The 21,962-nt window shown below is 45.9% G+C and overlaps 1 protein-coding gene across 1 annotated transcript in view; it reads right to left on the bottom strand.

The window, feature by feature from the left end:
- Positions 1-3,820: 3,820 nt before the first annotated feature.
- The window catches only part of lama1 (laminin, alpha 1), a gene marked incomplete at both ends in the record, with an annotated part of 45,149 nt that continues 27,007 nt past the window's right edge, over positions 3,821-21,962 (bottom strand). The window contains 32 exons of the mRNA XM_083777690.1: positions 3,821-3,972; positions 4,581-4,794; positions 5,109-5,242; positions 5,464-5,617; positions 5,823-5,978; positions 6,670-6,859; positions 7,536-7,642; positions 8,413-8,587; positions 9,245-9,448; positions 10,015-10,166; positions 10,290-10,463; positions 11,042-11,156; positions 11,353-11,494; positions 11,835-11,979; positions 12,653-12,803; positions 13,066-13,359; positions 13,555-13,688; positions 14,259-14,402; positions 14,933-15,087; positions 15,276-15,458; positions 16,152-16,268; positions 16,404-16,506; positions 16,644-16,746; positions 17,282-17,394; positions 17,811-17,918; positions 18,093-18,303; positions 18,417-18,573; positions 18,755-18,866; positions 19,211-19,309; positions 20,350-20,492; positions 20,651-20,844; positions 21,547-21,636. Of these exons, the coding sequence (XP_083633816.1) occupies positions 3,821-3,972; positions 4,581-4,794; positions 5,109-5,242; positions 5,464-5,617; positions 5,823-5,978; positions 6,670-6,859; positions 7,536-7,642; positions 8,413-8,587; positions 9,245-9,448; positions 10,015-10,166; positions 10,290-10,463; positions 11,042-11,156; positions 11,353-11,494; positions 11,835-11,979; positions 12,653-12,803; positions 13,066-13,359; positions 13,555-13,688; positions 14,259-14,402; positions 14,933-15,087; positions 15,276-15,458; positions 16,152-16,268; positions 16,404-16,506; positions 16,644-16,746; positions 17,282-17,394; positions 17,811-17,918; positions 18,093-18,303; positions 18,417-18,573; positions 18,755-18,866; positions 19,211-19,309; positions 20,350-20,492; positions 20,651-20,844; positions 21,547-21,636 (4,825 nt within the window). The remainder of the gene's footprint in view (positions 3,973-4,580; positions 4,795-5,108; positions 5,243-5,463; positions 5,618-5,822; positions 5,979-6,669; positions 6,860-7,535; positions 7,643-8,412; positions 8,588-9,244; positions 9,449-10,014; positions 10,167-10,289; positions 10,464-11,041; positions 11,157-11,352; positions 11,495-11,834; positions 11,980-12,652; positions 12,804-13,065; positions 13,360-13,554; positions 13,689-14,258; positions 14,403-14,932; positions 15,088-15,275; positions 15,459-16,151; positions 16,269-16,403; positions 16,507-16,643; positions 16,747-17,281; positions 17,395-17,810; positions 17,919-18,092; positions 18,304-18,416; positions 18,574-18,754; positions 18,867-19,210; positions 19,310-20,349; positions 20,493-20,650; positions 20,845-21,546; positions 21,637-21,962) is intronic.

Below are 21,962 nucleotides of genomic sequence, written 5' to 3' on the forward strand. Positions count from 1 at the left end.
CAAAAACATAATTCACATGACTTTACATGAAAGAAAAAAGACAAAAAGAAAAAGACAAGCAAAGCAAAACACAACAAGCAGTCAAAAACCATGCTATGTACTTCTGCTATGTTCCCCCCTGAATGTGGATGCTGGGGGGGGGGGGGTTAAATGTGCTCTGCCTTGTAACTCTCAGAGCTCCTACAGTAGCCTGGTTTGGCCATAGTATACTAATATCGCACTGCGTGGGCCTTAAGGCATTTTTGTTGTGCCACTTCACATCTGGCTAAAGCATCCGGAAAGTATTCACACGTCCTTCACTTTTTCATTTCAAAAGGGATTACCGGTAAATTCAAAAAAGTCTTGTTGAATATTTTGTTAATTTATTAAAAATGATAAACTGGAAAAACACATGTACATAAGTATTCACACTCTTGAATTAGTACTTTGTTGAGGCACCTTTCATACTGAGGTGTCCTTATGTGTTATGAGACCCTCAAATGGTTAGAAGGCTGATATTCATCTTCAAATGCATTCACTTTAACTACCCTGAATATTTAAAACAGTATTTTGCTTCCCTTTAGCTCATCTAATCTGAGGAATACAGAGCCCCCACCAACATTAGAAAATTAGTCGGCCGACGTGTTTTCAAATGCTCCGGATGACTGGAACAATCTCCCCAGTTCTCTTAGATCGATTAACTCCTTCAATATCAGTCTCTATCCTTACTTATCTTCAAATACCCTGCTCCTGCTTCTGATGTGCCTCAGTTTGTTTCTTACATACAGACCTGCGAATATACTGTAATTTGACATCTATGCATGTGCACGTTTGTAGTTGTGTATTTATTTCATGTCGTTAATGCATTTTACTGCATGTGCATACGGTATTATGTCTGTTTTTGATCTCTGATTTTTGATCTATGTTCATTATGGGTGATTAGGTGGGGTGGGAGCGGACAGCTTGGGAGAGCTTTCTGTTTTGTTTTGTAATGTATGCATGGATGTATTTGTTGTGATGTTTTTGTCTGCTGTATTGCTCTGTATTTACTGTATGTTGCTGGACCCCCTCGAAAACGAGATGATACATCTCAAGGGGATATCCTTTTCTCAATAAAGGTTCATATTATATACCTTTGGCAGCAATTACAGCCTTAAGCCTTTTTGGGAATGATGCTACAAGCTTGGCACTCTTCTCGGCAGATCCCTCTCAATCTCTGTCAGGTTAGACGGGGAGCGTCGCTGCACAGCTATTTTCAGGTCGTTCCAGCGATGCTCAATGGGGTTCAATTAAGTCTGGGCTCTGGCTGGGCCTCTCAAGGACTTTCACAGAGTTGTCCATACAAGCATGATGCTGCCACCATATGCTTCACCGTAGGGAATCGGGATGGTATTTGCCAGGTGATGAGTGGTTCCTGGTTTCCTCCAGACGTGACACTTGGCATTCAGGCCAAAAAGCTCTATTTTGGTTTCATCAGGTGGAGTGCTGCAGAGATGGTTGTCCCTCTGGAAGGTTCTCCCATTTCCTCAGTGATGCTGGAGCTCTGTCAGAGTGATCATGGTGTTCTTGGTCACCTCCCTGAACAAGGCCCTTCTCCCCCGATTGCTCAGTTTGGACAGGCGGCCAGCTCTATAGGAAGAGTCATGGTGGTTCTGAACTTACGAATGATGGAGGCTAATGTGCTCTTCGGGACCTTCAATGCTGCAGAACTTGTTTGGTACCCTTCCCCAGCTCTGTGCCACGATACAACTCTGTCTCAGAGGTCTACAGACGATTCCTTTGACTTCATGGCTTGGTTTTTGCTCTGCCATGCACTGAGCGGTGCCGTGTCATTAGTCAGAAGGTTCATTGTTCTGAAATTACTATCCCTATCTCTAACCCTAAACCTAACCGCAAGCACGGGAGCAAACCTAAACCTAACCGCAAGCACGGGAGCAGTGCATGTTCGGACTAACGGGTAGTTCCCCACTGAGCTGTGGGGCCTTATATAGACAGGTGTGTGCCTTTCCCAATAAAGTCCAATCAACTAAATTTGCCACAGTTGCACACTAGTCAAGTTATTAGCCTTAAGAGACGACGTCACACTGATAAGAAAACAGATTGCGCACACATAGCGGCAGCACAAGAACCAAGAAAATAAGATGCAATGGAAAAGTTCTAACTGCACTCACGTGTAAAAAATGCCCCATCAAACTTTCAGATGCTGTTTTTCTCCCAGTGTGGAGGAAGAATTATTAGGATTTTTACTGTGATCTCTCGCCCTTGAAATATATAGACCTTGGTTTCTGTTGTTTGAACAATAATAGCGATTCAAAACAGTTGTCCTCAAAACCACACCTCCAGTCGCTGTCATAAGAACGGGAGGTGCGCTCATGAACGCGGCAACAGAGCCTATTTGTGCACGGCTGCACGCGCACCTGCAGCCCATCAAGTATAATTTATGTTTCATCCCGTGATGGTGTCGCACACGCAGACCTCTACGCTCACAACAGTCGCAACTGTGATGCGATGTGAGCTTGTATATCAGCTGTTCTGTGCCCAACACTGTTGCGCTTTGAAGTATACATGTCTCCTAGGGTGCACCTCACTAGCCAACTCACAAGAGGAGGTTGAATGGACTGAAACCAGCGCTCCCCGAAACAACAGGTTTTGAGATCTGTTGGGAATTGATTACATGAAACAGTCACCCGTGCGCCCAGTCCCAATGTTTGTAAACAAATAATTGGTCTATTGGAACATCTCAAGGACAATCAGTAAAAACAGGATGCATTTGAGCTCAGTTTTGAGTGTCATATCAAAGAGTGTGAATACTTATGTACATGTGAGATTTCAGGTTTTTTTTTATATCAATTTGAGAAAAATGCTAGAAATAAAATTCCACTTTGTGATTATGGGCTGGAAGTAAGAAAAACAGACAACAGTTCCAAAATGATCAGTTTATTAGAATTCACAACAAAACTACTTCCTGGTCCAGTCAAACAATCGGTTCAGTCAGACGTGACATCACATTTGGTCCAAGTGTCAATGGCCCCATTTACATGCAGACATTCATTCGGGATTCATTCATTCATGTAAACACCTCAATTGGAATAGAATATCCCATCAATACATTTTCATTCCGGTCTGGAGGGGTGGTATATACCGTTTGAATCGGTATAGATCACCATATAAACACTTTATTCCATGTGGAATAGGCCTACATGTATTATTTGACACATGTCTGCCCTTAGTAGACTATAGTGCTTTATGCCCATGTCAAAGCAGGAATGGCCATTTGGAGACATTTTATGTGTGCAGAAATGCGCTATGTTACCCATTCGAAAAATACAAATACACCAGTTTTCATAATAAAATGCGCTATTTACAAACCCATCGGCAAATTACAGTGCCATTGCCAATTGCAGTGTATGGGTGTATGTATGGATGCTGTGTTTTTTTAGTTCTGGGTTGTTTTGGGTGGAGGTCGCATGTGGTTGCAGGGACTGCGCTTCAACATATATTTTTATTATATTTTATCAAATAATAGCTGTTAGTGTTTGTTGGCTATTAATTTCTTAAGGGATAACGGTTATGGGGTGGCCATCTCTATAGTCCAAAGTTATATTCCGAATGAATGCTTTGGTCATGTAAACAATTGAGGAATAGGAATACTTGTATTCAGGTTCCATGTAAACAGTTGGGTATGAATCTCTGTTCGGAATTAATTAATTCATTCTGAATACATTTTTTGCATGTAACTGAGGCCAATGTAGGGCGGGGCTGTATCTATATACGTCTGTATCTACAGGAAGAGGGCTACAAGGTAAACGTTTCGACCAATGGGAAGAGGGTGTTGGCGTTGCTAGGCAGGGCAGGCACCAGCTGTAACTCCTGATAGGCTGGAAGCTGAACTCAGGTCCAACTCCTGGGTCACGTGACCTTTCACCAGACGCACGTCCTTCATGCAACCTTTGAACCAGGAAGTAGACGACAGACAGTTCTGTCGGACTCCACCTGCACAGACAGACAGACAGACAGACAGACAGACAGACAAATAGATAGGGGACACTGTTTAATATGATGTCTAATCATAGCATATCGTCACTGTCGGTGCCCTGTCCAAAACTGTTACTATTTCAGGAATGGGGGGGAAAAAAATCTAGTTCCAATATTTCATCACAAGCTCTTGTTAATAATACATTTCATTGGTTCAACATGTGTAAAACCCACCTGCACGCGTTATACCACTTTCTCTTATAGAGAATAGCAGATCCACAAGCTAACAATGCGTCACATCGCGGTGTGTTGTGAGCTTGTAGATCAGCTGCTGTATATTGGCATGTGCGCTGCTGTGGCATGACGACAAAGTAGGGAATTCATTCTTACAATGTTTCTGCCCAACAGCATTGGTGTGTGCTATGTGCCTATTTGTTTACAGCCTGCTCTGTTTACACAAAGCTACGTACCCACTCCAACTGTATATATTTTCCCCATTGTCAACGGTTTTTATTATATTTTGACACTTGTTTCGGAAATGTAAAAGTATGTTTTCTCATGTCAATAAAGATCCTTTGAATGAAAACGTGTGTGTGTGTGTGTGTGTGTGTGTGTGTGTGCTCTACCTGGGTATCCTCCCAGGTAAACAGGGTTGTTGGTCTCTGCAGAGGTGGATTGTGGGTGAGGGTTGAGTGTGTGCGTTGTCACTCCGTCCAGCGACAGGCTCAGCCTGTGCTTGGTCTTCGTGGCCACCAGGTGGTGCCAGAGGTCGTCGCACACCCCCTGACCAGCCGACCTCACAGACAAGCGGCCTGCTCCGTTATTGACATGGAAGTACACCTGGGGAGAGAGAGAGAGAGAGACAGAGAGAGAGATTACATTGCTGTAAATAACTTTTTTATGTTTTCTATCAAAATGACAAAAATGACACCATTCCCCATCCTACGTTTCACCAACAACATACCATTGGCTATCAACTGGTTGTCAGAAATATAATGTCCTTCTAATGCGTACGAGGGCCGTGATATTTCCCTGACATTTTTCATACATTCACATTTACATATATATATATATATATATATATATATATATATATATACAATGTCAAGACACGGTACACACATTAGAGCCGAGTTGACCAATAGACAGCTTACCTGTCCGTTGACAATTTCTAGTCCAATAGCATCCACCTTCGCGCTGCTGATGCCCAGTAAAACGGCTTCTGATTGGCTGGTTCGAAACTCCAGAGATACCGTCATATCAGAGCCCACCTTGTAACCATCACGCACTGTAAACACGCACGCACGTCGCACACACACACACACACACACACACACAAAAATATTATTAAATACAATTAATATTACATTTGTAGATTGACTGTTTTATTGTTTATTTAAATGTTACATTTTAATAAAACAATTATATGAGGTGTTGACGCAAACAATACACACACACACACACACACACACACACACACACACACACACACACACACACGTCACATACCGAGCATAGCGTGTCCTGAGCCGTTAAAGTAACTTCCTGTCTGTTGGTTGGTGAAGCAGGAAGTGGTGTGGTGCTGGGAGGCGGGGCTAGAGAGATCTAACTCCTCCCCTCCCAAAGTGACGGAACGCACACAGGACGAGAGACTATGACTGACCTACAGACAGACAGAGAGAGAGAGAGAGAGGGAGACTTGATTATAAAAGAAAAACAAAAATATGATAAATGTGTGTTAACATTGCCAGTGCATTTTGTAGTTGCATGCGTGCGTGTCAGGCATTACATTTCCAGTGCGTCTGGTAGTGTGTGTTGTGTGTGTGTGTGTGTGTGTGTGTGTGTGTGTGTGCGTGTGCGTGCATTACGTTGCCAGTGCGCTTGGTAGGGTGCGTGTGGGGGATCCCTCCCAGGTACAAGGTGCTGCTGACGTCCAGGGTGTTCCCCTTGACCGGCACGCCGTCCGAAGCCCCGCCCCCGTCCACCGACAGGCCGATGGACTTCCTGGACAGCTCCAGCACCGCCTGCATGAGGACGCACAACAGGGCCACGCGTTAGAACCCATTCTGACCTGAGATCAGATTCTAAAAATGTCTTCTACGTCCCGACAGTTTTCCATTCTGACCTGAGATCAGATTCTAAAAAATGTCTTCTATGTCAGTCGCTCTTCGATGAAAAAAAAAAATAGCAGACCTACAAGCTCGTAGCGCGCCACCGAGTGGCGCGCTACGAGCTTGTAGATCTGCTATTTTTCAATAGCTAAAGCATAACATAGTGCTGACACCAAAATGGGTTCCCGCCCAGAATGGGTTAACCCATCGTAGAACAGTTTTCTGAAAAACCTCATCTTTCTATGTCATTCGTTCTCAAACATTTTCATGTCAAGGACCCCCGAAATTATATGTAACATGCCGCCGACCCCCCCCCCCCCCCCATCTGAAAATTATGTTGTTCCAGGGGCCCCTCCCAGAAGAAGAGATTTGAGTTAAAAACATTGGCTCTGAAAGAATATATATTCAAAGATTTGCGACACATTTTCACGATTTTTTCTAAAAATAGCAGACCTACAAGCTCGTAGCTCGGCACTCGGTGCCGCACTACGAGCTTGTAGGTCTGCTATTTTTCAACAGCTAAAGCCTTTAACATAATGCTTTGAAACACCAAAAAGGGGTTTCCCGGCCCCAAAAAGGGGTCAGAACAGAACAATGGACTCACGGTGTGCCACTGGCCGTCGTTGATGGCGCCAGGCGAGCGGACGGAGGCCGGCCCTTTCCCCAGGCCCACGGTGAACACCAGCCTCCCTCCCACCAGCTGCACAATGGCGTAGTCCATGTGGTTCCCGTTGGCCAGGTAGAGGATCAGACCGTTGTCGGCGCGCGTGCGCAGAGACAGGCCGAGCGAGAAACTACACAGGCGAAGGGAAGCAGAGGAACAGAGTCGCTCAAAAACAAACAAGGACATTTTACATGAATATATGAGAGAGAGAGAGAGAGAGAGAGAGAGAGAGAGAGAGAGAGAGAGAGAAAGGGGAGTGTGCCTATGTTCCCCAGGTTCTATGTTCCCCACCATGCAAAAAAAGGTTCTTTGTTCCCCACTTAGAATAAACCTAAACCAGAAACCTAACCTAGTAATTTTTGTAATTCTAGTAAGACTGAAAGTATTTTAGCAACATAGTCTTAGTGTTATTTTTAGTAGCAAATTAAGATTTAATCTCTAGTCTTTGAACAATCCATTGAACTTTAGGCCTGCCTAGGCTAGTACTTAAAGTATCTAATCTTAGCCAACTAAAAATTAACACTGGTTATAAAATAAATTAAAACTTAATTGCTCAGACTCAAACATTCTTTGTTCTGTACTTATGTATACAATTGTATAGTACAAGTCCTTAAACCAGAAACCTAACCTGGGGAACATAGAACCTGGGGAACATAGGGATGACCCCAGAGAAAGAGCGAGAGAGAGAGACGGAGAGACTACTTCTTCCATGAAACAGAGTAAGAGCATGTGTGTGTGTGTGTGGGCGTGCTTGCGTGTGTGCATGCAATGTGCATGCGTGCGTATGTGTGTGTGCGCGCGCTTACCTCTTGCGTATAGTGTTGGGGTCGATGGTGAAGGTCATGTGACTGTGTCTGGACAAACCAAACTGCTTGGCCGATGGCAGGAAGCTAGGCTCCACCCCCGAGGCACACTGGACAGACAAGCAGCGATATCCACGTGTTAAAAGTCAGAGCATTGTATTGTATGCAACCGTTCATTTAAATCCTACCATTTTTCTGAAAAACCCATGTTTCTGTGTCAGTGGTGCTCAACCTTTTTCATGTCAAGGACCCCCAGAATTATCTCTGTTGGGCCACGGACCCCCATCTCAAAATATGTAGTTCCAGGGACCCCCCCAGAAGCCAATATTTTAGTTAAAAATGTTCGCTCTGAAATATACATTCAAAGATTTGCGGCACATTTTCACGACTTTTCAAAAATACCAGACATATACAAGCTTGTAGATCCGCTATTTTTCAATAGTTAAAGTATAGCATAATCCTTAAAACACCAAAAGGGGTTCCCGACCCAGAATGGGTTTAACAATAAATCACACACGGCAAAACGCCGCCAACAATACACGCGCACCTCTTCCATCATCGTTCAGTGACAGGCTTCAGTTCATGCAAAGAGCACTCTATCCCGAGCCTAACATTACTGTGAGCTCCTTCAGAGCACATGCACGAACATGTGCTCTCCGGGACACCTGTTGATTTACAAATTACGCACTGGCCAATAACAAGAGACAACTCGGGTCCAGGGAAATGAGGGAACGACGAAGGCAACAATTTCACCATAAATAAAACCAAATCTCAGCGATTATCGAGAGTTTTCCGCGGCGGTTAAAGATTGCCATGTCGTCCCTGTGACACGAGGCGACATGGCGAGCCGGACGGACGGACGGACGGACGGGCGTCTTACCGTCAGCGCTCCCGGCGTCAGCGCGCTCAGCTGAGGGGGAGGGGGAGGGATCGGGTCGGGAGTGGGTTCCGCTTCCGGGACGTCGGGAAGCACCGCCCCGCTGTCCCTCTCCTCCAATACGCAGCGGTCTAGCACGGCGCCCTCGTATTTGACTGCTGATGATAGGTCGACAAGCCTAGGGGAGATTTAGTTTAGTTTAGTTTATTCGCACAATAAAAACAGTACAAAAAGGTAAGAGAAGTGTGTGCAGGTGAGAAAAGAAACCCAGGGAGGGCTTATATGTGGTTCTCACCAAAGTTAATATACAATTTAACAAATAGTAATATACAAATAGTAAGACAAAGTAATCAAGCATAGGTATGGAAAATAACAAAAACAAAAACAACAAGAAATACATTATTTACACTTGTGAAGTGTGTGTGTGTTTGTGTGTGTGTGTGTGTGCGTGTGTGTGTGTCTGTGTGTGTGCGTGCGTGTGTATGTGCGCGCGTGTGCGTTTGTCTGAGTCCGAGTATGTCTGAGTATGCACAATAAGGCTACATTACGTTAGAATCAAGTTGCTTTTTGATGAGACAATAAATATCTGTGAATTCCAGAGTAAAGAACCTCTGACTTTTATGGAGAACTGGCTAAGAGTGGTACGGCTGAAGGGAGGATGAATATTATCAGATTGTCTAGTATTATAATCATGGACTTGGATGAAGAACAACCATTGGCATATACATACATTGATTGATATACAGAGATCAATCAATCAATCAATCAATCAATCAATCAATCACAGACAGACAGACAGACAAGACAAGACAAGACAAGACAAGACAAGACTTACATTCCCTCCAATGCCAGGTTTTGAATGCAGCCGCGGAATGACCTCGCCGTGTCCCGGAACCTGACGGGCAGAGCGTCGGCGGCCTGGCCTGCCGCCGGCAGTCCACCAATGAAGACGGAGGACAGGGACAGGGCCACGCCCCCAGAGAGGGACAGCAGAGGGGTGCTCTCTATGAGGTCCTCGTCCAGCTGGACAGACAGGATCCTATAGAGGGACAGACAGACAGACAGACAGGCAGTGAATATGATGCCGTCATAGTTCAGGGTTCCCGTTACGACGGCGTCGAGGCCCGCCGAAATACATTTCAGTCGACTAAATCAACCGTAGATTTAGTCGACTAAAATCTCATGACATTAAAGTCGACTAAAACTAGACTAACACTAAAACATTCCGGGTGACTAAAACTAAGTGAAAACTATTCAAGAGGCCGTGACTAAAACTAAAACTAAAATGTGCTTCCAAAAACAACACCTGGTCTTAGTTCTAGTCATCATGGCTTGACCCGTTTTGGGGCGGGAACCCCTTTTGGTGTTAGCATTATGTTATGCTTTAGCTATTGAAAAATAGCAGACCTACAAGCTCATATAGCGCGCCACCGAGTGGCGCGCTATATGAGCTTGTAGGTCTGCTATTTTTGAAAAACCGAAGGACATCGACTGACATAGAAACATGGCTTTTTCAGAAAACTGTCAGGATGTAGAAGACATGTTTAGAATTTCGTCAGTGAAAGAAGGTGAAATGGAGCCTCGGGGCGGGCGTGCGACACCTACTTCTTGTCCATGGTGATGATGAGGGAGTGTGGCTTCCCGTCGGAGAAGGACGAGCCTCTGGCGGCTTTCACCAGCACGCTGCCGCTGACCACGCCCCCTACGGCTAGCTCCGCCTCCACGCCACCTGCTACCAGCCGGACAGCGAGGTAAGACTGCACACACACACACACACACACACACACACACACACACACACACAACATGGTTAATGCTGTCTATCTCTCTCCATCTCCATCTCTCTCTCCATATCTCTCTCTCTCTCTCTCTCCACTTACCCGTTTGGTCTGTCTCCGCCCCCTCTGGGTGTCGGCCTTGCTGAAGGCGGCCAATAGCGTGCCAGAGTGGTTGTTGGTGGCGAAGGTGAGCAGAATCTCTCCCTGCTGGTGGAACGGTGGAACTGCAGACAGCTGGACGTAACCTGCCTTCAACACGGACACACTCCTCACAGCCTGGAGAGAGAGAGAGAGAGACAGAGAGAGAGAGAGAGAGAGAGAGAGAGAGAGAGAGAAAAACATGAACAAGAATTCATTTGCTGGCCTTTTCTCTCTCACCAAGGAAATGTGCTGCTTCTGGCGTAGTGATACTGGACACAACAAAAATAGTTCCATGTGACAGAGGGGTCAAAGTTGAACGACACTTGGTAGAACTATGTCAACAATACAAATGATATGCTAGCCTTGTGGTTGAGTGTCCGCCCTGGGACAGAAAGGTCGGGGTTCAATCCCCAGCCGGGTCATACCAAATAGGCTGCTGCCCTATGGGCCTCATGGCTCGGCAAGGCAACTTACTTACAAATGATGCTACTTTTTATGGATTCATTTATTTTTAGTGCACCCCCCACCAAATGACCGGAACTACTTAATATTCACCAAAACCAGAGCAGAACTCCCACCACGGGCCTCATGGGCAATCAATTAATAAATACCTTTTGTCGTTGGCAACCACTATATTAATGGCAAGTATTTCCTACAGCTTTAAGTCAAAAAAATAAAAAAGTGTGTGTGTGTGTGTGTGTGTGTGTACGTACCTCCAGTACGCAGCCTTTTTTAACCCCGTATGCGTCCCGTAGCAGATCGAAGTTGGATCGCGCAATCTCAACATTCTTTATGCAACCAATGAAAGACCTCGACACGACCTGCCTCCTGTAAAGCACGCGTGCAATCACACACACACACACACACACACACACACACACACACACACACACACACACACACACACACACACACACACACACACACACACACACAATTAATCAAAGGTAAATAAAGGTCTGTGCGATTATTGATCTCCAGACGCGGTGCATGGTGGGTGCATGGGGTCACGCTCAAGACTTACCTGATTGGCCGAGAGGCAGGAAGTCCTCCGATGTAGATGGGGTCGAGGTCGGAGCGGTTGAGATCGGCGGAGGTCCCCGGAGACTCCGCCTCCAAAACCTCCTTCTCCGACGATTGGTCGGCCGCCCAGATGGACAGGTAGCCTATTGGACACCCCACATGGAACGGGAGGTTATGTTTATGTCTGCTTGTCTGTCTGTCTGTCTGTCTGTCTGTCTGTCTGTCTGTCTGCTTGTCTGTCTGTCTGTCTGTCGGTCTGTACTTAAGTACAAGTACAATGTAGAAATACCGTTACATAATTACGTATCGTAGCACCCGAGTGACCTTAATAACATCTTTCAGAACCAGGCATTGTCTTTTTCTTGTTTAACAACGTGTCAAATCACGACCCACGCTTCTTTTGTTACACAGTGATTTTAACCCATTTTGGGGCGGGAACCCCTTTTTCAGTGGTAGCAGTAGTAAATAGTGGTATTCGTGTACCTTTGCGTTTGTTTCTCTGCAGGGTGATCTTGAACCAAACTCCGGTGTTGTACGCCGTGTTGGAGGTCATGGTCAGAGCTCCTCCCCCAAGGTCAAAGGTCAACCGGACACGCCCATCAACCAGCTCAATGGACAGGAAGTCCCTCTGTATACCAAACAGGAAGTTCACACATCATCATCATCATCATCATCATCATCAATAATGTACCGCCTGTATTGTGTGTGTGTGTGTGTGTGTGTGTGTGTGTGTGTGTGTGTAAGTGTTGTTTTTGGCGGCACATTTAGATTTTTAGTTTTAGTCATTGTCTCTTCAATAGCTTTAAAAAAAAATAAGTCACATTTTAGTCACCTGGAATGTTTTAGTGTTTAGTCTAGTTTTAGTCAACTATAATATCATAAGATTTTAGTCGACTAAATCTACAGTTGATTTAGTCGACTAAAATGTATTTTGGTGGGCCTTGATGCCGTCGTAATGACTGATTTTACACTATAGCAGATCTACAAGCTCACAACGTGTCGCACTGCGACGCGTTGTGAACTTGTAGATCTGCTATTTCATGCGTAAAATGACTCATACTGGATCTCTTGTCCACTAGTCCCTTCCCTTCCATTTTAGTCTAGTTTTCATTTGTTGACAAAATTGTCAGTATATTTAGTCTTAGCTTTAGTCATCGTAGGTTAGTTTTTATTTAGCTTCCATGTAGTCTTCGTCAGTGGAAAAAGGTAGTCGACGAACATTTTTTGTCATCGTTTTAGTCGACGAAAACAACACTGGTGTGTGTGTGTGAGTGCGTGCGCGTGTGCGTGCGTCATCTTACCGTCCCATTGGACGCCAGGTACAGCAGCAGCCCGTTAGGAGACAGCGTCTTGAACAGGAGGATGACCGACGTCGACGTGGACCGCAGCGACTTCACCACGACGGAATACCCCGTTCCGTCGTAGTGGAACGCCGTCTCCTCCGACTGCGGGCTGGAAGAGAGAGAGAGAGAGAGACGTCGTCATCGTTATGAAGAGAGAGAGACACGTCGTCATCGTTATGTGACTCATAGTTACACCCACCGTGCTCGCCGTGAATGACATGGGACTGAAGCCATCCTCTTGGTTTTTTTTTGTTTTTGTTTGTAATTTTTATCCCACGATTTTGCAACCCATTTCTTTCCCACCCAGTGTCAATTATCTAATGTAATCCTGGGCGCTGACGGCACCTCGCACGCGGCCCACACATCATTACCTGGTGAAACACCCGCTGCAGGTTCCCTCTCTCAGAGCGTAGTTCCACAGTCCCACGTTCCTCCCGTTGACCGACACCTCTCCCAGACACCCCTCGAAGCTGCTCTGGGTCACTGCCGAGGGGACCTTTCCCCCACGGCGTGCGTGTGCCGGTAGACCTCCGATGTGAATCAGAGTGTTGTTGTCCACGTCCAGGATTCGGGCGGGGCCCGGCGACGCCCCCGTTGCCACGGGCAACGGCGCAGACTTCGCCTCCTCCAACTGGTAGACGGACAGAGAGCCACGCCCCCCGTACCTGTGGCCATTACATCAGACTTTAGTTACACTTAGAGTAGAAAATGTGACCATTACATTGACTTTAGTTACACTTAGAGTAGACCCAAACTATTATAACCATACTGTGTGTGTGTGTGTGTGTGTGTGTGTGTGTGTGTGTGTGTGTGTGTGTGTGTGTGTGTGTGCGTGAGAGCGTGAGCGCGTGTGTACACACCGGGTAGCGTTGATCCGGGTCCATTTGTTGTTGCTGATGAGCAGGTGTGGATATTCCACGCGGCTGGCTCCCGAGCCGGCGTCCCACAGCATGGACACCTTCCCAGCATGCATCTGGACCGCCAGGTAGTCCACCTTAATAAATCAGGGAATATTATCAGAATAACGTCAAATCTGGGAATACATTTCTTACCAAGAATTTTCTTCACCAATGTGTTTGTAAACGTGTCTACTAACATATCCCACATTGGTTTCTATTCAACCACCCTAGGGGAATATTTGACAGCTGCTGAAAGTTGTCCATAGACCCACCTAGTTTGGCCATAGCCACTTGCCCAAATATGCCCAAATGTGCTGACTTCATCACATTGTGATGACGGCTATGACCGTTTTTAGCCCAAGAAGTATTTTTTGTGCAAAACTAATGCTTGGAATGGATTCAGAATGATGAAAACCCCCTAGTTTGACACGTCACATGCTACTTAAAGCAGAATGAAATTGAGAACATTTTGCCTTAATGGTTGTATGGTACCCCAACTTTCAGCAGCTGTCAAATAATTCCCCTAGGGTGGTTGAATATAAACTGAAACTGAAACTGAAAGAAAAAAAAGAAAGAATCGGGGACCTAAACTTCTTACGTCCTCGCGAGTAAAAGCGAAACAACCTGTGTGTGTGTGTGTGTGTGTGAGCGTGCACGTGTGTTACCTGGGTGCTGCTGCCCATGTAGAAGAGCAGGTTGTCGGGCTGAGACGTCTTCACCGTCAGACTGACGCTGTTGAAGTTGGACGTGCCGACCTCCGGCCGGTACGAACGCACGCAGTTCCTGTCCGACTGCACCGCCACCTTGATCTGGACGGACAGACAGACAGACAGACAGACAGACAGAATATTAGTTCATGTTCATACTGTATAATAGATGACTCACATCACAACACCTCTGTTGCCATGAGGTACCCTTATCCCCCCCCTACAAGCCCACCACCTCATCGTGGTGGGCTTGTAGATCGGCTATTCTCACGCATGCTGGTTATCCAAATGAAACCCAGCATGTCATGTCGACTGAGAACTACAGAGAACTTTTATCTGTGGCCTCTCTTTTCCCCCAGGGTTGAATCTGTTCGGTTCCATTCCCCCGGCCTAATATTGAACCGGTCCAGACTAGTGTTTCCACTGAACATGGATTGGTTCAGAACCCTAAAAGGTTTTCGTTCGGATCTCATGGAACCAAAAAAATGTCCGCCGGTTCTGTGAAAGCACCGTGGTACTGAACCGAACCAGTTCTAGAACTAAAGTTCTCTTTTGGTGGAAAAGGGGGCTCTGGGTGTGTGTAGGTGTGTGGGTGTGGGCATTCGTGTGTGCGTGCGTGCGTAGTTGCGTACCGAAGCAGCCTGTCTCCTGGCCTGGTTGATCAGCTGCCTGATGTCAGAGAGGTTCCTGGACAGAGTCTCTCCCAGAATCCTCAGCGGCTTTATTCTGTCAATCAGCCGCTCCGTGCGAAGCTCCGCCTCGTGCAGCTTGCTCTGCGCCTCATTGGCTGTGAAAGAAAGGAAACCAGGAAGTGTTAAAGCAGTTTTGTTGTGTGAGTGTGTGTGTGCATTTGTTTGCCTCGGTAGTGGACTTTACTCAAGTACTATTCTTAAGTAGTAAAGAAATTGGAGTACTTCTTCTACCATAGGTTTTAACTTATGTGCGTGTGTGCGTGCGATAGTGTGTATTATTTACCGGTCGTATGTGACTGTGACATCATGGCGTTTGCGCGGCTAACGTTAGCGCTGGTCTGCTCCACCACAGAAGAAGAGAGCTCCAGTCGCTTGGTGAGTTGGTCCAGCCTCTGGAGCGACTCCTGCAGGTCCGACTGAGCTACTGCAACCTGCTGCCTCGCCTCCTGTATCACTGATCTGGAGTCTGTCGCACAGCAAGCAATCAATCAATCAATCAATCAATCAATCAATCAAGCAAGCAAGCAATCAATCAATCAAGCAAGCTTGTAGATCTGCTAGTTCTGCTATTTTATTCATTTGAAAGTCTAAAGTTATTAAATATTTCAGTCATGTCTTCACAAATTAACGTTATTTCTCATATCTCTGCTGTCGGGAGGGAACCTCATAACTCCAAAAGGTTCATTTTTCAGGAAATGAAAAATATAAAATGTTCTGGAAATTAAGAAAACCTTATATTTTTAAAACAAAGCAATACCGCCTCATCAAAGTTGGTGTTGTAGCTTTATATATTGTCAATTACTTCCATGAGAGGGGGAGAGGTGATGGAGTTAGTTGCTTTAGCAGACAGTTGGAGGGTCCAATGGAGTTAAGAGGTTTTGTCCAAAGCACTTTTTACTACTTTCCATTGGTTCAATATTTTCGAAACAACACCCAGACGTAAAGGGTGTTCAATACCACTGATTTACACCCAAAACAAATCTAAAACTTCAAAAATGGAGTTATGAGGTTTCCTTCTGACAGCAACGATATGCTGTTTCTAAAGCCAAGAGTCAAAAACACAATAAAGCCATAAACGTTAATCGTAATTATTTGTATGTCAATGAATCATCAAGTGAAATTGCAATCTATCTATCTGACAGTGGGCGGAACCTCTCACCATTTCCGAGGCTGCCAAGCTTGCTCATTGGTTGCGACAGCAACTGGCTGGCATTACAGATACCCTCTTTGACCAATCCCAGTCGAGTTGCCGCCTTGGTGACTTTCATCTGCAGGTCTACACACACCAGAAAATAATATTCAGTTATTGGGTGAAAAAAATGGTTTGCAAAATCGTGGGATACAAATGATAGAAAAAAACACTTTCCAGGTAGAGAGAGTGATGAAATCAAAGAGGGCGGGGTTGACTGACCGTGGGCGGAGATGTTGACACGTCGGCTCTGTTCCAGCACGGATTGGCTGAGATTGACGGCTGCCCTGCCCACTGCGGCCAGCGGCTGCTCCGATTGGACCGTCTGAGACAGAGATGAAACACGCAGTCAGCCAATAGAACAATAGAATGCACTGTTCATGCATGCCGCGTAGTTGTACACGTAGTGTTCGTGCGTGCGTGCGTTTGTGTGTATGTGTGTGTGTGCGCGTGCATGCGTACCGTGTTCAGAGTGTGTGTTGCCGCTTCGTCGGCCTGCACTGCCGTCTCCAGAGCGCCCTCTAGTGCTGAGCTGACACTGCTGTTGCCATGGATACCAGCGATGCTGTACCGAGACGTGTTACACAACAGAGCTAGAGAGCTGGAGAGAGCGAGATAGAGAGCGAGAGAGAGAGAGAGAGAGAGAGAGAGAGAGAGAGAGAGAGAGAAGAACAGGAAAGTTACATACATAGCTTTAAAGGAACATTATAGTTAAATTCATTATAATGTTTTTATCCATGATTCACTGACTCCAACACTTTATAAATGTATCACGGCACAGAATGTCTTGACAGAAAGTATAGCTCATAACATGTCTACGGTGGATTTCTATGATACAAACACTTTGCAGTTTGAAAAAGGATACTTTTTGAAGTTGTGTGTGAGTGCGTGCAGGGTGTGCGTGTGTACCTGGTGAAGTTGTGTGTGAGTGCGTGCAGGGTGTGTGTGTGTGCGTGTGTACCTGGTGAAGTTGTGTGTGAGTGCGTGCAGGGTGTGCGTGCGTACCTGGTGAAGTTGTGTGTGAGTGCGTGCAGGGTGTGCGTGCGTACCTGGTGAAGTTGTGTGTGAGTGCGTGCAGGGTGCGTGCGTGCTCTTCAGACTGGTACACCGCGTTCAGCGCATTGGTTCTCTTCAGTCCCATCACCAGTGCGTCCACGTGTTTCCTCAACAGGGGGCGCCACTGGTCCATTTCCTCAGCGTAACCCTCCAACTGCTGCAAACATTATTATTATTATTATTATGGATTCACCAAAACTATTCGGCCGAATCGGTGGTTAATTTTAGAGCCAGAAACCGAAACATCAATGAACCGGCGGTTACCTTTCGTAACCAACCGTTTTGTTGTGACGATCAAAATGTAAATCATGTCTTTTGCCATTTATCATATAGTCTACAGCCAAGGTACAGCCATATAGACATGTTGTAGACAGCCATGACAGCAGTGGTACAACAACTGGTACATCAAAAGATATAATAATATGAATCATGTTTAGCTATTCGGTTTTCGGCCAACTGTTTCCTATATTCGGTATTCGGTTTCGGCCAAGAATGTCCCATTCGGTGCATCCTTATAGTATTCATCTTTGGCGTGCGTGCGTGCGTGCGTGTGTGGGTGTGCGTGCATCTTACAGCAGTAGTGTTGATGTGCAGCAGGTATTCGGTGTGACTGAAGGCGTCTGTCAGTAACTCTTCCATCTCCAGCGACTCATTCACCAACATCAGACCTTGGTAGAGAGACTATATGACAGTACAAGCAGAGAGAGAGGGAGAGAGAGAGAGAGAGAGAGAGAGAGAGGGAGTGTTTCTACATTGCAGTAAATGAAACATTGGCAGACGTCCTCACCAGTATAGCGGTACAAATGCATTCCGTGCGTCACGTGCGTGCAGAGTGCGTGCGTGCTAAACACTAACCTGGTACTGCTGCAGCTGTGCGTGCGCGCCGTCCAGCAGAGTGTGCGTGTGGTTGTTGCGCGCGTGCGCGCCGTGCAGCAGCGTGCGCGCGTGCTGCAGGGCGTGTGCGTGCCGCGTCAGGGAGAGAGACAGCCGCTCGCTGCGCCGCTCTGTCGCCGCCCTGCTGGCCAGGAAGTCCGACTGCACCGTCTGGAGCGCTGACACAGACAGGCTGACAGACAGACAGACAGACAGACAGAACATATTAATACAATATTATATGACATGAAATTTAATATAAATTCATAATTTGACAATTAAAGACACACACACACACACACACACCTGTGCTCGTCAGTAACGGTGGCGTTGGCCCGTGTGAGATTGACGGCGCCGATGTCATCCAACATGGCGGTCACTTCCTCCAGCAGAAGAGTGTGATTGGCCCACTCCAGCTCCTCCTCCTGGGTGCGGTTGAGAAGCCCAGCCTCCACCACCAGCACTGCATGGTACCAATCAGGAGACAGACGGTTAGCATGAGGGCGGAGCATTAGCCTTTGCTATTATTTTGTCAATAGTTCATACGTTGTCACTTTTTGGGGTTTAGTGGGGTTAAAATACAGTGTGGCTGTAGTTTGTTAAGTGTTATTATTGTTGAATTGTATTGCTGTTGCTGTTGTTACCCTGGATGCTTTCTTTGAGTGTGCCGATTTTGTCCAGCAGCAGTGCACCCTGGGAGACTCTTTGGGCGGCGGCCGCGCCCATTTCCTCCGCTTCGGATGACAGATTGACAGCCTGGCCAATCAAAACGGATCAAAACAGACATAATGCAACATGTCCCACACAAACCAGAATATTTTCAGATGCATACTACTAAATCCTTCTTTGATGGCAGCCATGCAATATAATGCTTGTGTGCACTGTGCAGTGCTGGAAGCATTGTGAGCTTGTAGATTGACTATTTTCAAATGTACACTGTAGGGTTGAAGTGTTTTTAATTTTTCTTTCATTCTTTTTTCATTTTCTTTTTAAATAATGATACAAATCTAACAAAGTAACTAGTAAGTAAAGTTTTAAATAATTGTAGTGGAGGAAAAGCAAATGTACAGAGCGTGCATGTGCGTGCGTGCGTGCTGTACCCGCTGTAGCAGAGCTGTGACGTCCGATGCCAGCGCCGTCATCCTCTCCTCTGAACTCTGCACCCCATCTGACCTGTTGTTAACCCCCGACATGCCAGCCTGAAAAACAACAAACCTTTATTAGCAACACGGTCTGATGAAAACCACACCTTTATTTCTCAACCAACACCCACCTGACACCAACACAGTGAGCTTGTTTTATGTTAGCTGTTATCTCGGGTTGCGGGGTGTAAGTATAATATGTGTCTCGCCCAGAAGCGCCTCAACCAGGCAGCACACGAGAGGAGTTGGACTGAACAGAAACAAACACTCCCAAAAAAACAAGAATGAAAAAACAAGAATGACTGCAGTCATAACTGCCATGTGAAGAAAGCTCTCGTTTATCCCGGGGCGGGTTTTTTTAACCCATTTAAACCTGACGTCGAAATTTAAAAAAAAAAGTCTTCTGAAAGAATATATATTCAATGATTTGTGCCGCATTTTCACGATTTTTCAAAACTAGCAGACCTTACAAGCTTGTAGGTCTGCTATTTTTCTATAACATAAATACACAATGCTTAGTTCAGAATGGGTTAAGCATTATGTTATACTTTAGCTATTGTACGTATTTTAGAAAAGTCGCTGAGTTGACGCTTTCATTTCCATGCCAAGAAAGTACGAAAATGTGTTTTGTTCCTCCTCTTTTGGTCACGGTCCAAAATCCGTCTCGTTTCGACTTTCCGTTCACCTCAGTGACATTGTAAATACTTTCGTTTTGTTTGAGTGGTACAACCACTCCAAGGAACAGCAATGTCCGTGTTCACCTGTGTACCTATGTGTTGGTTCATGAGCACCAGTATGACTATTAGTACCAGTAGGGGCGCTGTTGTGCCAGAAACAGAGAGAGAGAGAGAGAGAGAGAGTGCTGCACTGTTGCCTGCTAATGAGAGAGAGAGATTGAGAGAGAGAGAGAGAGAGATAGAGAGGGGGGGGGGGGGGAGTTGCACCACTCAGTTCACACGGGTGTGATTTTTGTTTTTGTTTTTTGTCACTGTTTCTCCCCTTCCTTTTCTCTGTGTGTGTTTTGTAGCCACAAATCAATCAATCAATCAATCAATCAATCAAGCAAAAACATGCTGATCTAACACAGCTGCGTGTACCTGCATGGCTCCGCGTTGCCTCTCCAGCGCCACCAGCAGGCTGTAGGGAGCGAGGGCGAGGCCGCTGACGTTCACCGACAGGACGAGCCCCTGGAGCGCCTCCACGTCGTCCAACAGCACGCCCGTACACTCGTCATCACAGGCTGGGCGGGAGACAGTCAGACAGACAGGCAGAGTTATTACCCATTCTGACCTGAGATCAGATTCTAAACATGTCTTCTACATCCCGACAGTTTTCCATTCTGACCCGAGGTCAGATTCGTGCATGCATGCACGTGCGCATTGTCATGGTTATACTCACATACACACTGGTCCCCCTCCAGGGTGGACCTGTCGTCACATTGGTCACAGAGATGACCTTTGAACCCGGCCTTACACTGACAGCCGCCCGTGGCGGGGTCGCAGAGGTCGCTGAGCGAGCCCCGCCCACAAGCGCACGGCGAGCACGCCCCGCCCCCTGGAGACGACGGGTCGCCGTGGAAACCGGCGGCACACCTGCAGGACAAACGAGCAAAGCGACACCGTGATGTGTGTGTGTGTGTGTGTGTTTGTGTGTGTGTGTTCAAGGTTCTACTGGTACCAGTGTTGTTTTCGTCGACTAAAACTAAGACGAAAAATGTCCGTCGACTACCTTTTTTCACTGACGAAAACTAAATGGAAACTGAATGAAAACTAAGCTATGACGACTAAAACTAAGACTAAATATGATGACAAAATTGTCAATATATTTAGTCTTAGTTTTATTCAACTAAAAACTAGACTAAAATGTTACAGGAAGGGACTAGTGGACAAGAGATCCAGTCTAAGTCATTTTACAATTAGTTGCATGCTGAAAATATAATAATATAAATAAACATACAGGTAATATAAAGAATCTTTTAGACTCATGAGTGAGTCTCTGTCATACGTAGCTCAACATGTGCAGTGGAGCTTATACAAAAATAAAAAGGACATAAAAACGTTTTAAAAAACTGCATAAAAGACTATACATATCCACTACATATTGTACTTTTTACTCCGCTGCAATTATCTGAAAACTTTAGTTAATAGTTCTTATACTTTGTAGATTTTGATTATTGTTGACATGCAATTAACCACTCCAGCCCTATTTAACCACTCCAGCCCTATTTAAACCTTGGCTATTTGGCTATAACAGAGCAGCAGATCTACAAGCTCACAGCGTGCAGCGACACTCACCTCTCGCAGTATCTCCCCTCGTGTCCAACCTGACAGGCGTCGCAGCGGAAACCACCCGACTCAGCCTCCAACACGCACGTAGAGCTGAAACTACACACACAACCATGGAATAAATATACACGCACGTAGAGCTGAAACTACACACACAACCATGGAATAAATATACACGCACGTAGAGCTGAAACTACACACACAACCATGGAATAAATATACACGCACGTAGAGCTGAAACTACACACACAACCATGGAATAAATATACACGCACGTAGAGCTGAAACTACACACACAACCATGGAATAAATATACACGCACGTAGAGCTGAAACTACACACACAACCATGGAATAAATATACACGCACGTAGAGCTGAAACTACACACACAACCATGGAATAAATATACACGCACGTAGAACTG

Source organism: Protomyctophum parallelum, assembly GCF_964188405.1.
Source record: "Protomyctophum parallelum genome assembly, chromosome: 12".
NCBI classification, from domain to species: domain Eukaryota; kingdom Metazoa; phylum Chordata; class Actinopteri; order Myctophiformes; family Myctophidae; genus Protomyctophum; species Protomyctophum parallelum.